The 14285-nt window shown below is 19.9% G+C and overlaps 1 protein-coding gene across 1 annotated transcript; it reads right to left on the bottom strand.

The window, feature by feature from the left end:
• Positions 1-3435: 3435 nt before the first annotated feature.
• Positions 3436-13335, bottom strand: PGAL8A_00073900 (conserved Plasmodium protein, unknown function; the record flags this gene model as incomplete). Its single annotated transcript, XM_028675012.1, has 1 exon — positions 3436-13335. The coding sequence occupies one exon, from the start codon at positions 13333-13335 to the stop codon at positions 3436-3438; it is 9900 nt and encodes a 3299-aa protein (XP_028525857.1).
• Positions 13336-14285: the final 950 nt, after the last annotated feature.

Raw genomic sequence — 14285 nt, 5'->3', positions numbered from 1 at the left:
CTTATTTTGAATATAATCCATACTTCATAAGTATATAAAAAATAAAAAAAAAAACACAAAAAAAAGAAAGCATAATAATGTAGTAATGCACCAATAAAAAGGAATAATAATAGATTACAAAAAAAAAAAAAAAAAATATTAATGAATAAAATAAAAAATAGTAAATAAATTTAAAATAGTATTAATAAAAAAAAAAATAGTATAAGTGTATGAAAAATAACAATAAACAAACTATAAATAATAAGGATAAAAGATTAATAATGATAAATTTTAAGTAATTATACATAAATGATAGATAATAATGATAAATTAATAATAAAAAGTAATCATAAATAATAAAGATAAAATGTAATAATAAAATGTAATTATAAATAATGAAGATAAATAATTATTATAAATAATGAAGATAAATAATGAAGATAAATAATAATGATAAATAATGAAGATAAATAGTAATGATAAATAATGAAGATAAATAGTTATGATAAATAATAATGATAAAATGTAATTATAAATAATAATGATAAATAGTTATGATAAATAATAATGATAAATAATAATGATAAAATGTAATTATAAATAATAATGATAAATAGTTATGATAAATAATAATGATAAATAATAATGATAAATAATAATGATAAAATGTAATTATAAATAATAATGATAAATAGTTATTATAAATAATAATGATAAATAATAATGATAAAATGTAATTATAAATAATAATGATAAATAGTTATGATAAATAATAATGATAAATAATAATGATAAAATGTAATTATAAATAATAATGATAAATAGTTATGATAAATAGTAATGATAAATAATTATGATAAATAGTAATGATAAAATGTAATTATTATAAGAAAATATTAATTAATTATTATAAGTAATAAATTAATGATAATGATACGTAAATAATAAATAAGAATGATATAGAAATAATAAATAATAGTGATAAACAAAAGATATATTATAGCATAAATCAAATAATTATAAAGATAACTAAATAATAAACAACCATAATAAACAAATGATATATAATAACAATAAACATATAAGTTGGAAATTAATAAAATAAATAATATATGTAATAATAAAAATATTATTGTAATATACAAATAATAAATAGAAATGTTAAACGGAAAATATATAATAACAAACACATAATATATAATAATAATCAACAAAAATATTATAATAATAATCAACAAAAATATTATAATAATAATCAAATTATAAATATAAAAAATTATAAAAATATAATAAAAATATATAAGAATAAAATAGAAATAATCAATCGGACAGAATAATAATCAACTTATAAATATAAATTATAAAAAATATAAATATATAAAAATAAAATAGAAATAATCAATCGGATAGAATAATAATCAAATTGTAAATATAAATTATAAAAAATATAAATATATAAAAATAAAATAGAAATAATCAATCGGACAGAATAATAATCAACTTATAAATATAAATTATAAAAAATATAAATATATAAAAATAAAATAGAAATAATCAATCGGATAGAATAATAATCAAATTGTAAATATAAATTATAAAAAATATAAATATATAAGAATAAAATAGAAATAATCAATCGGATAGTATAATAATCATATTGTAAATATAAATTATAAAAAATACAAATATATAAAAATAAAATAGAAATAATCAATCGGACAGAATAATAATCAAATTGTAAATATAAATTATAAAAAATATAAATATATAAAAATAAAATAGAAATAATCAATCGGATAGTATAATAATCAAATTATAAATATAAAAAATTATAAAAATATAATAAAAATATATAAGAATAAACACATGATATATAATGATAAACAATATAGATATAATAATAAACAAATGTAAGACATGATAATAATGAAGATGTAAATTATATAAAATCAAAACATTATAATATTAAGGAAGTTATAAATGTAAACAATAAATAAAAAATAATATAATAATAATATGCAAAAGATATATAATAAGAATAAACAATAAAAATATTATAATAAAATATAAATGATATATAATAATGATAAACCATATAAATATAATAATAATAATCAAAATATATATGATTATGATAAACAGTAAAAATAAATTAATAAAAAACAAATTATAAGTAATATAAAAAATAAAATATTAATATAAAAGATGAAAAAAATAATAACAGTAATATAAAAATTACTATTAAAAATAATAAACATAAATAATATAATAATAATAAACAAATGACAAGCTGATATAATAAATAAAAGATAAATAGACTAAATAAAAATAAAATAGAAATGGTTATACAACAAGATGGAATAATAATGAGATTGGAAATATAAATTATATAAAATTATATAAAATTATATAACAATAATAAGCAAATTATAAATTAGAAAAATAAAGGAAATATAAATAAAAATCGTAAACAATATAAACATAATAATCAATTATATATAAATAAAAATTATAAATAAATTATAACAATATAGATAATATAAATAAAAGTAATAAGTAATATATATATAATAATAAAGTAAATATAAGTAAAAGTAATAAGTAATATATATATAATAATAAAGTAAATATAAGTAAAAATTATATGTAAATATGCTTGTATAATAAAGTAATTATAAATATATATGCTAAATAAATAAATTATAAGAATATAGATAATATATATAAAAATGATAAGTAATATATGTATAATAATAAAGTAAATATAAGTAAAAATTATATGTAAATATGCTAGTATAATAAAGTAATTATAAATATATATGCTAAATAAATAAAGTAGAATAGTATAGATAATATATATAAAAATGATAAGTAATATATGTATAATAATAAAGTAAATATAAGTAAAAATTATAAGTAAATATGCTAGTATAATAAAGTAATTATAAATATAAATGCTAAACAAATAAATTAGAACAATATAGATGATATAAATAAGAGTGATAAGAAATATACATATAATAATGATATATAATAAATATATAATAATATTAATAAACAAATTATATATAATAATTATAAGCCATAAAAATATAATAATTATAAAAATAATAATAACAATCTAATTATAAATAGATATGAAGAAATATAAAAATATAATAATAAAGAAAATATAAATTAGAATGATAAACACTATATATATAATAATAATATACATATAAATAATAAAGGTAATATAAACTAATATGTAAATATAACAATTATAAAATTTTATTTTATTTTTTTTTTTTTTTTATATTATATATATTTTTTTTTCTTTTTATTATATATATATGTATATATGTATATAAGTACATATGTATATATGTATATATGTATATAAGTATATATGTATATATGTATATTTTGTTTTTCCTGTTTTTTATTGAAATTATATCAAGGGTTTTCTTGTTTTTTTTATGTATCCAATGCGAAGGTAACTCTTTTCACTACTGTTTTTTTTGTTTTTGTTTTAACTAGACACGATTTGAGAGGTACCTTTTTTAAATTGCAAGTATTTGTATTTTCCATACTATTCAAAAGCTTTTCTTCATTATGAACTATTGGTGTAATATCTTCTGATTTATTATCCGTATTTTTTTTTATTTGATGTTTACTTTTACTAAGCATTCTGTTCATGCTCAAATTATAGTTATTTAACCTTTTCTTATTAAAAAGAATTTTGTTTTTTTTAGAAATAGATCTTGTATTTTTAACACTTTTTTTAATTATTGAATTAAGCACTTTCGATTTAATTGTCCTCGTTTCAGTTTCTCTCTTAACAATTCTGCTTTTTATCTGATGGTATTTATTTCTAATAAATTTTCTATCCTTGCTTAGATTAAAGTTACTTAACTTTTTATTATTAATTAGTATTACTTTATTAAAATTAGAAAGATTTTTTACTTTTTTTCTATCTAATATATTTTTGTTATTTGATATTACAACTTCATCTTTTTGGATACCACTGATAAAGCTATCACCTTTTACTCTTTTGATATCATTATTCATTGTTTCTAATTTGTCATTAGAACCTATAAATTTTCTCATTTTAAAATTTTTGTTATCTAAGCAACTATTAGTTTTTTTTCTCTTTTTTACTAAAAATCCTTTATCACTTAATATATTTTTTTTAGTACATTCTTTACTATTTTCTTTATTAGTATATATAAGTGTCTTTTCATCTTTATTTTGTCCTTTAATATCTGATATATTATCACATTTTCCTTTCTTAACAGATTTTTCACTAAACGTAAAATCACAAAATAATGATTGCTTGTTTTCTTCGTCTAATTTTTTTTTTCTTTTGTTTGAATTGCAGATGCTATTATTAGCGCTTCTTTTTAATGTATTGTTGAATTTATTATTATTCAATTTCTTTAAAGTGGTAGAATCATCATTGATTAACAAATGTGATGTTTTTAATTTCTTATCATTATTATTGTCACAATTTGACTTTTGCATTTCTTCTACTTTTTCAGTATTGCTGTTTTCATGATCTGATTGTTCTAATTCATCCAGTTTTTCATCATCATCATTTTTATAATTTGACTGTTCTAATTCATATGGGTCTTGATCATTATTATTTTCATCACTTGACATTTCTAATTCTATTTTATCATTATCATTATTTTCTTCATCTGACTGTTCTAATTCTTCTAATTTTCCATCATCGCTATCCTCATAATTTGATTGTTCTGAATATTCTGTTATTTCGCCGACTGATTGTTCTTGTTCTTTTTGTTTTTCATTTTTATTATTTTCATGATATACTATTTTTAATTCTTCTTTTTTATCATCTTCATCATTTTTTTCAATACTTGAAAATTTTGCTGTTTCTGAGATATACATATCATCATTTCCACAAAATTGAAGTTCCTCATTTTCTTCTATATATTTCTGATCATTTTCATATGTTGAAAATTCTTGAGATTCTAAAGAGTTCTCATCATTTTCATATGTTGAAGATTCATGAGATTCTAAAGAGTTCTGATCATTTTCATATGTTGAAAATCGTTGGGCATCTGGGGAATCCTGATTTTTTTTGGAATCTAAATCCTCTTTATTATTTGGAATTTTTTCATCATCTTTGTAATTTGAAAAACGTTGGGCATCGGGTGAGTCCTTATAATTTTTGGAATCTAAATCCTCTTTATTATTTGGAATTTTTTCATCATCTTTGTAATTTGAAAAACGTTGGGCATCTGGGGAGTCCTTATAATTTTTGGAATCTAAATCCTCTTTATTATTTGGAATTTTTTCATCATCTTTGTAATTTGAAAAACGTTGGGCATCTGGGGAGTCCTTATAATTTTTGGAATCTGAATCCTCTTTATTATTTGGAATTTTTTCATCATCTTTGTAATTTGAAAAACGTTGGGCATCTGGGGAGTCCTTATAATTTTTGGAATCTAAATCCTCTTTATTATTTGGAATTTTTTCATCATCTTTGTAATTTGAAAAACGTTGGGCATCTGGGGAGTCCTTATAATTTTTGGAATCTAAATCCTCTTTATTATTTGGAATTTTTTCATCATCTTTGTAATTTGAAAAACGTTGGGCATCTGGGGAGTCCTTATAATTTTTGGAATATGAATCCTCTTTATTATTTGGAATTTTTTCATCATCTTTGTAATTTGAAAAACGTTGGGCATCGGGTGAGTCCTTATAATTTTTGGAATCTGAATACTCTCTATTATTTGGAATCTTTTTATCTTCGTAATTTGAAAATCGTTGGGCATCGGGGGAGTCCTTATAATTTTTGGAATCTAAATCCTCTTTATTATTTGGAATTTTTTCATCATCTTTGTAATTTGAAAAACGTTGGGCATCGGGGGAGTCCTTATAATTTTTGGAATCTGAATACTCTCTATTATTTGGAATCTTTTTATCTTCGTAATTTGAAAATCGTTGGGCATCGGGGGAGTCCTTATAATTTTTGGAATCTGAATACTCTCTATTATTTGGAATCTTTTTATCTTCGTAATTTGAAAATCGTTGGGAATCTTGGGAGTCCTTATAATTTTTGGAATCTGAATACTCTCTATTATATGGAATCTTTTTATCTTCGTAATTTGAAAATCGTTGGGCATCGGGGGAATCTTCATAATTTTTGGAATTTGAATACTCTCTATTATTTGGAATCTTTTTATCTTCGTAATTTGAAAATCGTTGGGAATCTTGGGAGTCCTGATAATTTTTGGAATCTGAATACTCTCTATTATATGGAATCTTTTTATCTTCGTAATTTGAAAATCGTTGGGCATCGGGGGAATCTTCATAATTTTTGGAATTTGAATACTCTCTATTATTTGGAATCCTTTCATCATCTTCGTAATTTGAAAATCGTTGGGCATATGGGGAATCTTGATAATTTTTGGAATTTGAATACTCTCTATTATTTGGAATCCTTTCATCATCTTCGTAATTTGAAAATCGTTGGGCATCTGGGGAGTTCTGATAATTTCTGTAATCTGAATATTCTCTATTATTTGGAATTCTTTCATCATTTCGGTAATTTGAAAATTGTTGAGCTTCTATATCGTTCTGACAATCTTCATGAATTGCGAACTTATTATCTGAAAATTTTTCATCATTTCCATAAACTGGATGTTGAGGAATTTGTTCATTATTTTCATAATAGTTTGTGTTAGGTGGGAATTCATTATTTTGTTCATTATTTTCATAATAGTTTGTGTTAGGTGGGAATTCATAATTTTGTTCATTATTTTTATAATCACTTTCGTAGGTTGGAAATTTACACTCTTCTGTTTCGTCGTTATTTATAGTTGTTGATACTTCCTGTAATTCAAATTCATTATTAATCTGGTTATTTTCATGGAATGGTTGTTGTGATACTATATTTTTATTATTTACATTATCTTGAACTAATATGTTGAAAGTTTTTGGTTGTTCTGATGACATAAATGGATATTTTTTTTTTATCCTCAAATTAAAATCTTCAATCATATCATCATCAGGAGTTATTCCATAATTTTTTAAACATATAACTCTAAATATGTCATCCATTATTGTAATTTCAATATTTTTATTAATTAATGCATCACAAACTTGAGAATACAACATTGTTACATATAAATAAACATTGAAAAGAGATTCAGGGGATGTTTCGTCTTCTTCATCATGGGGACATAGTGTACCTTCTTCGAGGCGTTCTTTATATGTTAATAAAACATGTATTAGTGTAGTATCTTCAATATCTATTTTCTTTTCCTCAGATTTTGATTCAATTTTATCATATTCTAATTCTGATGGTAATTCCCAATCATCCTCTACACCCATGCATACTCTTCTTAATTTATAAAACCAATAATGAATACTTCTATAAGAATAACATAGTTGACTTGAAAAGGTTCTAAGAGTTTTATCCATTTCATAATCATAATACTTTATAATATAAAAACATGATTCTACTTTTTCTCTTAGAAGATTAAAAGCTTTATTTATTTTAAACAACTGATATATATAAGGATGATCATCATCATAGTATTCCGTAATTCCATGTTTTGAATGAAATTTTTTCTTATATTCAAGAATATCTTCTTCCATATCAGATGATTGAATTATATCTATTCTATTGTATATAAAATTTGTAATTAAATGAATGTCTCCTTTTAACATATCTGATATTTCTTTTTTTTCACAGTTATATTCTTGGCAATATGTTTTTATATAATCATCCCTCGCCAATTCAATAATAGGATTTTTACAGTATTTTTCGAAAGAATCAAATATTTGTTTACATGTTGAAAAACTATATTCTGGGAATAAACTCTTAATTCTCTTACTGTAATAATGATATTTGGATACCTTTTCAGATATTTTATATTCTCTCTTGCAATTATCAGTAAAACTTTTTATAACATCCTTCATATATTTTAATGTTTTCATTATATATTCCCATTTAGCTTTACACATTTCATCAATACGTTTTAAATGCTTTATTTTTGAGGATTTTATAGGATTTTTATATAATTCTGCTTTATATTCATTAAGCATAATATTTTCTGGCATTTCACCAGTATTAGGAAACATATAATTTTCTGCATATTGTAAATCATTTATATCATCTGCATAATCTTCATTATAAATAATCATAATTCGTTTTTGATGCTTGCTATTATATTCCAAATCACTCATATATAAATTTACGTTTTCCTCATATGAAGAATTATCCTCTTTGCATGAACTAATCTCACTAATTAAACTACTGTCCCATTCATTTACACCATTATCTTTTAAATTATCATTTGCTTCTAAGATAATTTCCTCTTCTAAATTGTTATTTTTATCTAAATTAATTTCCTCTTCTAAATTGTTATTTTTATCTAAATTAATTTCCTCTTCTAAATTGTTATTTTTTTCTAAATTAATTTCCTCTTCTAAATTGTTATTTTTTTCTAAATTAATCTCTTCTTCTAAATTGCCATTTTTTTCTAATTTATTCTCTTTTTCTAAATTAATTACTTCTTTTAAATTGTCATTTTTTTCTAATTTATTCTCTTCTTCTAAATTAATCTCTTCTTCTAAATTGATATTTTTTTCTGAATTTTTTTCTTTTTCTTCATCTTCTGCTGGTAAATTATTTTCTGTATTTTCTACTTTTATATCTAAATCTTCTTTTATTACATTTGATTTAATCTTAGATTTTTCCTTGCGTTTTTCACAGAAAATTGAAGATTCATCTGCTATTTTATTTTTTTTTTTTTTTTTTTTGCTAATACTTTTTGATGATGTTTCTTTTGCATTATTTTTATTTTTTATTACTTTTTTTTTTTTTTTATTTTTTAAGGAAATTTCATCATCATTTTCTTCATCACTACTTGATGAAAGAACACATGCTTCTTTTCCTTCATTCATTTTTAAATATGCCTTATTATGTACCTTATTTTTTTCTTTGTTAGCAAATTTTGATTTCATTTTTTTGTTTTTTTTCTTGTTTGAACTTAAAGACTCTTTCTTTATAGTTTTACTTTTTGTCTTATTACTTTTATTGTTCTTTTTTGCTTTTGCTTCTTTACCGTTTTTCTCATTTATAATAGAAAAAAATACATCACATATTTCTTTTACTTTATTTGTTTTTGAAGAATTTTTATTATTAGCTATCATAGAAATCATATTAATTTCATTTTTTTTATTTTTTAATGATTTTTCTCCATTATTTGTTTTACTGAAAGATGGGGGAAATATGTTAATTTCTTTTTTCTTGTTTAATTTTAATGTTTTTTCTTCATTCATTAAAGTAATAATATTCATTTCATCTTCATTACTTATTTCTAATAATTTTTCTTTGTTACTTTTCTTACTATCAATTAATGAAAGATCATCAATAACACTTTTAGTAGCTTTAAATGATTTCTCTTTATGATCCTTATCACTGTCAATCAAAGAAAGAGCATTTATGATATTTCTTCTATTAGCATTTAATGACTTTTCTTTATGATCTTTATCACTATCAATTAAAGAAAGAGCGTTTATAATATTTCTTCTATTTGCTTTTAAGGATTTTTTTACACTTTTATTCTCATTATATGTTGAAAATGAATCTACCATAACTTCACTTTTATTTGTTTTTAATGATTTATCTCTAGTGTCTTTTTCACCATTTGTTGAAGCAGAAGAATCTATTATGACTTTTTTTTTATTTGTTTTTAATAATTTATCTATAGTATCTTTTTCACTATTTGTTGAAGAAGATGAATCTATTATAACTTTTTTTTTATTTGCTTTTAATGATTTTTTTTTATTAATTTTCTCACCATTAAGTGAAAAAAAAATATCTTGAAGTTGTTTTCCTTTTATATCTAATTGTTTTCTGTTATTACCTTTCCCAGAAAGAAATGAAGAGACATATTTTTCAAGTTTTTTTCTACTTATTTTTACTGGTTTTTTTTTATTGTTTTTCTTATTACATAATAAAGAAAGTAAATTTTTAATATTTTTTTTATTTACCTTTTCTGTTTTTTGTTTATTATTTTTCTTACTGTTATTTGAGGAAGGAACTTTTATTATATTTTTTTTTCTTTTTGTTAAGGATTTATTTTTGTTACTTTTCTCACTATAAAGTAAAGATAATAAGTCTATAATTTTTCTTCTATTTGTTTTTAATGATTTGTCGTTGTTACTTTTCTTACTGTAAAGTAAAGATAGTAAATCTGTAATTTTTCTTCTATTTGTTTTTAATGATTTATTTTTGCTACTTTTCTTATTATAAAGTATAAAAAGTAAGCTTATAACTTTTTTTCTATTCTTTTCCAATAATTTATCTTTAATAATATTCTTATTGTAAAGTGAATAAAGCAATCTAATAATTTTTCCTTTATTTGTTTTTAAATATTTATCTTCATTAATTTTTTTACTAGAAAGAAAAGATAGCATGCATATAACCTTTTTTCTATTTAATTTAAGTGATTTATCTTTGTTATTTTTCTCATCATAAAGAATAGATAGTAAATTTATAATTCTTGTTCTATTTTTTTTTAATGAGCTGCCTTTATTAACTTTTTTACTAGTAAATGGATCTTTTATATCTTTTTTTTTTGTTCTATTTGTATTTAATAGTCTTTTTTTTTTATTTACTGTAGAAGATACATCTTCTTTTGCTTCATTTGCACTTGATAATATTTCATCACTATCAATTTCATTAGCAATAGAAAGTATATTTTCTTCCTTAACTTCAACAATATTTGATAATAATTCATAATTATCAATTTCATTAGCAATAGAAAGTATATCTTCTTCCTTTATTTCAGTTGCATTTGATAATATTTCTTCATTATCGTTTTCATTAGCAATAGAAAGTACATCTTCTTTTGCTTCATTTTCACTTGATAATATTTCTTCATTAACATTTTCATTAGAACTTGAAAGAATATCTTCTTCCTTTATTTCATTTGCACTTGATAATATTTCATCATTATCGTTTTCATTAGCAATAGAAAGTACATCTTCTTCTGCTTCATTATCGTTTTCATTAGAACTTGAAAGCATATCTTCTTCCTTTATTTCATTTGCACTTGATAATATTTCATCATTATCGTTTTCATTAGCAATAGAAAGTACATCTTCTTCTGCTTCATTATCGTTTTCATTAGAACTTGAAAGCATATCTTCTTCCTTTATTTCATATATATCTGTTGAAATTTCTCCATTATGAATTTCATCAGAAATTGAAAGTATATCTTCTTGCTTTACTTCATTTATATTTGTTGAAATTTTTTCACTATCATTTTCATTAGCAGTAGAAAATGTATCTTCTTCCTTTACTTCAACAATATTTGATAATACTTCTTCAGCATCATTTTCATTAGCAATTGAAACTGCATTTTCATTCTTTGTTTCATTTATATCTGATGAAATTTCTTTATTAATTTCATCAGTAATAGGAAGTACATCTTCTTTTACTTCATCTACATTTGATAATATTTCTTCACTATCAATTTCATTAGCAATAGAAAGTATATTTTCTTCCTTAACTTCAACAATATTTGATAATATTTCTTCATTATCATTTTCATTAGCAGTAGAAAATGTATCTTTTTCCTTTACTTCAGTTGCATTTGATAATATTTCTTCATTATCATTTTCATTAGCAGTAGAAAATTTATCTTCTTCCTTTACTTCAACAATATTTGATAATAATTCATCATTATCAATTTCGTTAGCAATAGAAAGTATATCTTCTTCCTTTATTTCAGTTGCATTTGATAATATTTCTTCATTATCGTTTTCATTAGCAATAGAAAGTACATCTTCTTTTGCTTCATTTTCACTTGATAATATTTCTTCATTAACATTTTCATTAGAACTTGAAAGCATATCTTCTTCCTTTATTTCATTTGCACTTGATAATATTTCATCATTATCGTTTTCATTAGCAATAGAAAGTATATTTTCTTCCTTAACTTCAACAATATCTGATGAAATTTCTTTATTAATTTCATTAGTAATAGGAAGTACATCTTCTTTTACTCCCTCTACATTTGATAATATTTCTTCATTGTCAATATCATTAGCAATAGAAAGTATATTTTCTTTCTTTATTTCATTCAAATTTGTTGAAATTTCTTCAGTATCATTTTCATTAGCAATAGAAAGTATATTTTCTTCCTTAACTTCAGTTGCAATTGATAACATTTCATCACTATCATTTTCATTAGCAATAGAAAGTATATTTTCTTCCTTAACTTCAACAATATTTGATAATATTTCCCCAATATTATTTTTATTAGTAGAGAGAGATACTTTTTTTTCTTTTATTTTTCTTATTTTTGAAGATTTTTTGTTATTTTTTTTTACATCAGCTAACGAGAAAAGCACATTTTTTCCTTTTGTTTTACTTGGAGTTGATAGACTTTCAATATGATATTTTTCATTAAGTAAGGAATTTACAATTTTTTTCTTTAGGTTTTGCACACTAGATGATTGTTCTTTACTGCATTTTTTATTAAAAGAATAAAATGAATTCATTTCTTTGTTTTTATTCATCTTGAATACATTATTATTATTATTGTTAAATAAAACAAGATTAATTTTTTCTTCTTTTTTGCTTATTAATGAATGAGATACATATTTTTTGCAATATTTATTTAAAGTACAAAATTTTAAATTTCTATTCAGAAGTAAAAGGGGTTTATGTTTTTTAATTTTTTTTGACATACCAAAATTTCCTAAATTCGTTACCTTACTTAATAACCTAACAAACAATTTATAATTAAATAAACCGTTTTTAATACTTGAAAATCCTTCAACATTTATGCAAGTATTCACATTTAAATTTAACAGTGCATCATTTTTTGTAAAAAAGTTTTTATTAATAATATTAGATTTCTCTAAAATATTATTATTTATATAAAACAAATCATATGTATCATTAGTTTCATTTTCACTTCTCAATCTATCATATTGATTTGATATAAAAATAATTAATTCTTTGCATGTTGTTATACTTTTTTCTAATTCTTTAAAAAATTGCATACATTTAGTAGATACAGAAATATAAAACTTAACACTTTTTAATTCATTATTATATGATTTATTTCTCATATCAATTACTCTCTTTACACAATTTAATACATCTTTATTACCCTTTAATAAATTAATTGTATTACAAATAATATTTTTAAGGGTTTTAATTAAATATTTATTATGCACAGATATACTTTCTAGTTTTAACCTCCCTTTTACTGATAGATATAGTTTTACAACTTCATAAAATTTGCTAATTAAATTGTTTATTTTGTTAAAATCTTCCATATTTTTATTCAAAAAAAATTCTTCTCCAATATTTTGATCCATTTTTATTTAATTTAAAGATATTATAATAAGATACTTTAGGTATGCAAAAAAAAATTAAGGTAATTTTAATAATAATATAATAACAATCACCTAATAGAAATTTTTAATTCTTTTTTATTTTTTAAAAAAGGAATTAATATATAATAATATTTATATGAAAAAATAAATCCAATAAAAATTTCTGATATTATTTTTTCTAATATAATAAATATAAAAATGTAATTAATATTACAATATTTATATAATATAATTTTTAATTCTCTTTTATATTTAAAAAAAAGAATTAACATATAATAACATTAATATAATAATATAAATGTAATAATATAAATATAATAATATAAATGTAATAATATAAATGTAATAAAAATAATTGATTCTTGTTTTAAAAACAAAAAAGAATTAATACATAATAATATAAATAAACTAATATGCGTCTAATAAAAATTATTAATTCTTTTTTGTTTTTAAAACAAGAATCAATATAAAATAATAATAGAAAAAATAATACTAAATAATATAAAACTATTTAGAATTATTGATTCTACTATTAAAAAAAAAATAGAATTAACATAGAATAATGTTACTTCTAAAATATGTATAATATATATATATATATATGTATGTATTTTATTTTTTTTTTTTTTTTTTTATTTTTTTTTTTTTTTTTTTTTTTTTTTTTTATTTTTTTTTATTAATAAATATGTAAATTTGTATTAGATATAATCTAAAATACAAATGTGTATCCACAACTTATTCACAATGAATATGTTGTAATAAATAAAAGTAATACAAATTAATGTAAATACAAATAATATAATTGTTAAAAAAAATACATATATTTTTTTTAAAATATAAAATATTTTAGTATATACTATAAAGCACAGATTCCTATTCTTAATTTTTTTTACGCAACAAGGATTATTTTACAAAAGTTTTCCAAAACTATA

This window comes from Plasmodium gallinaceum (assembly GCF_900005855.1).
Source record: "Plasmodium gallinaceum strain 8A genome assembly, contig: PGAL8A_v1_53, whole genome shotgun sequence".
Classification (NCBI taxonomy): domain Eukaryota; phylum Apicomplexa; class Aconoidasida; order Haemosporida; family Plasmodiidae; genus Plasmodium; species Plasmodium gallinaceum.
Note: the sequence above shows the minus strand (reverse complement) of the source record. Positions and strands in the feature narration are given on the sequence as shown.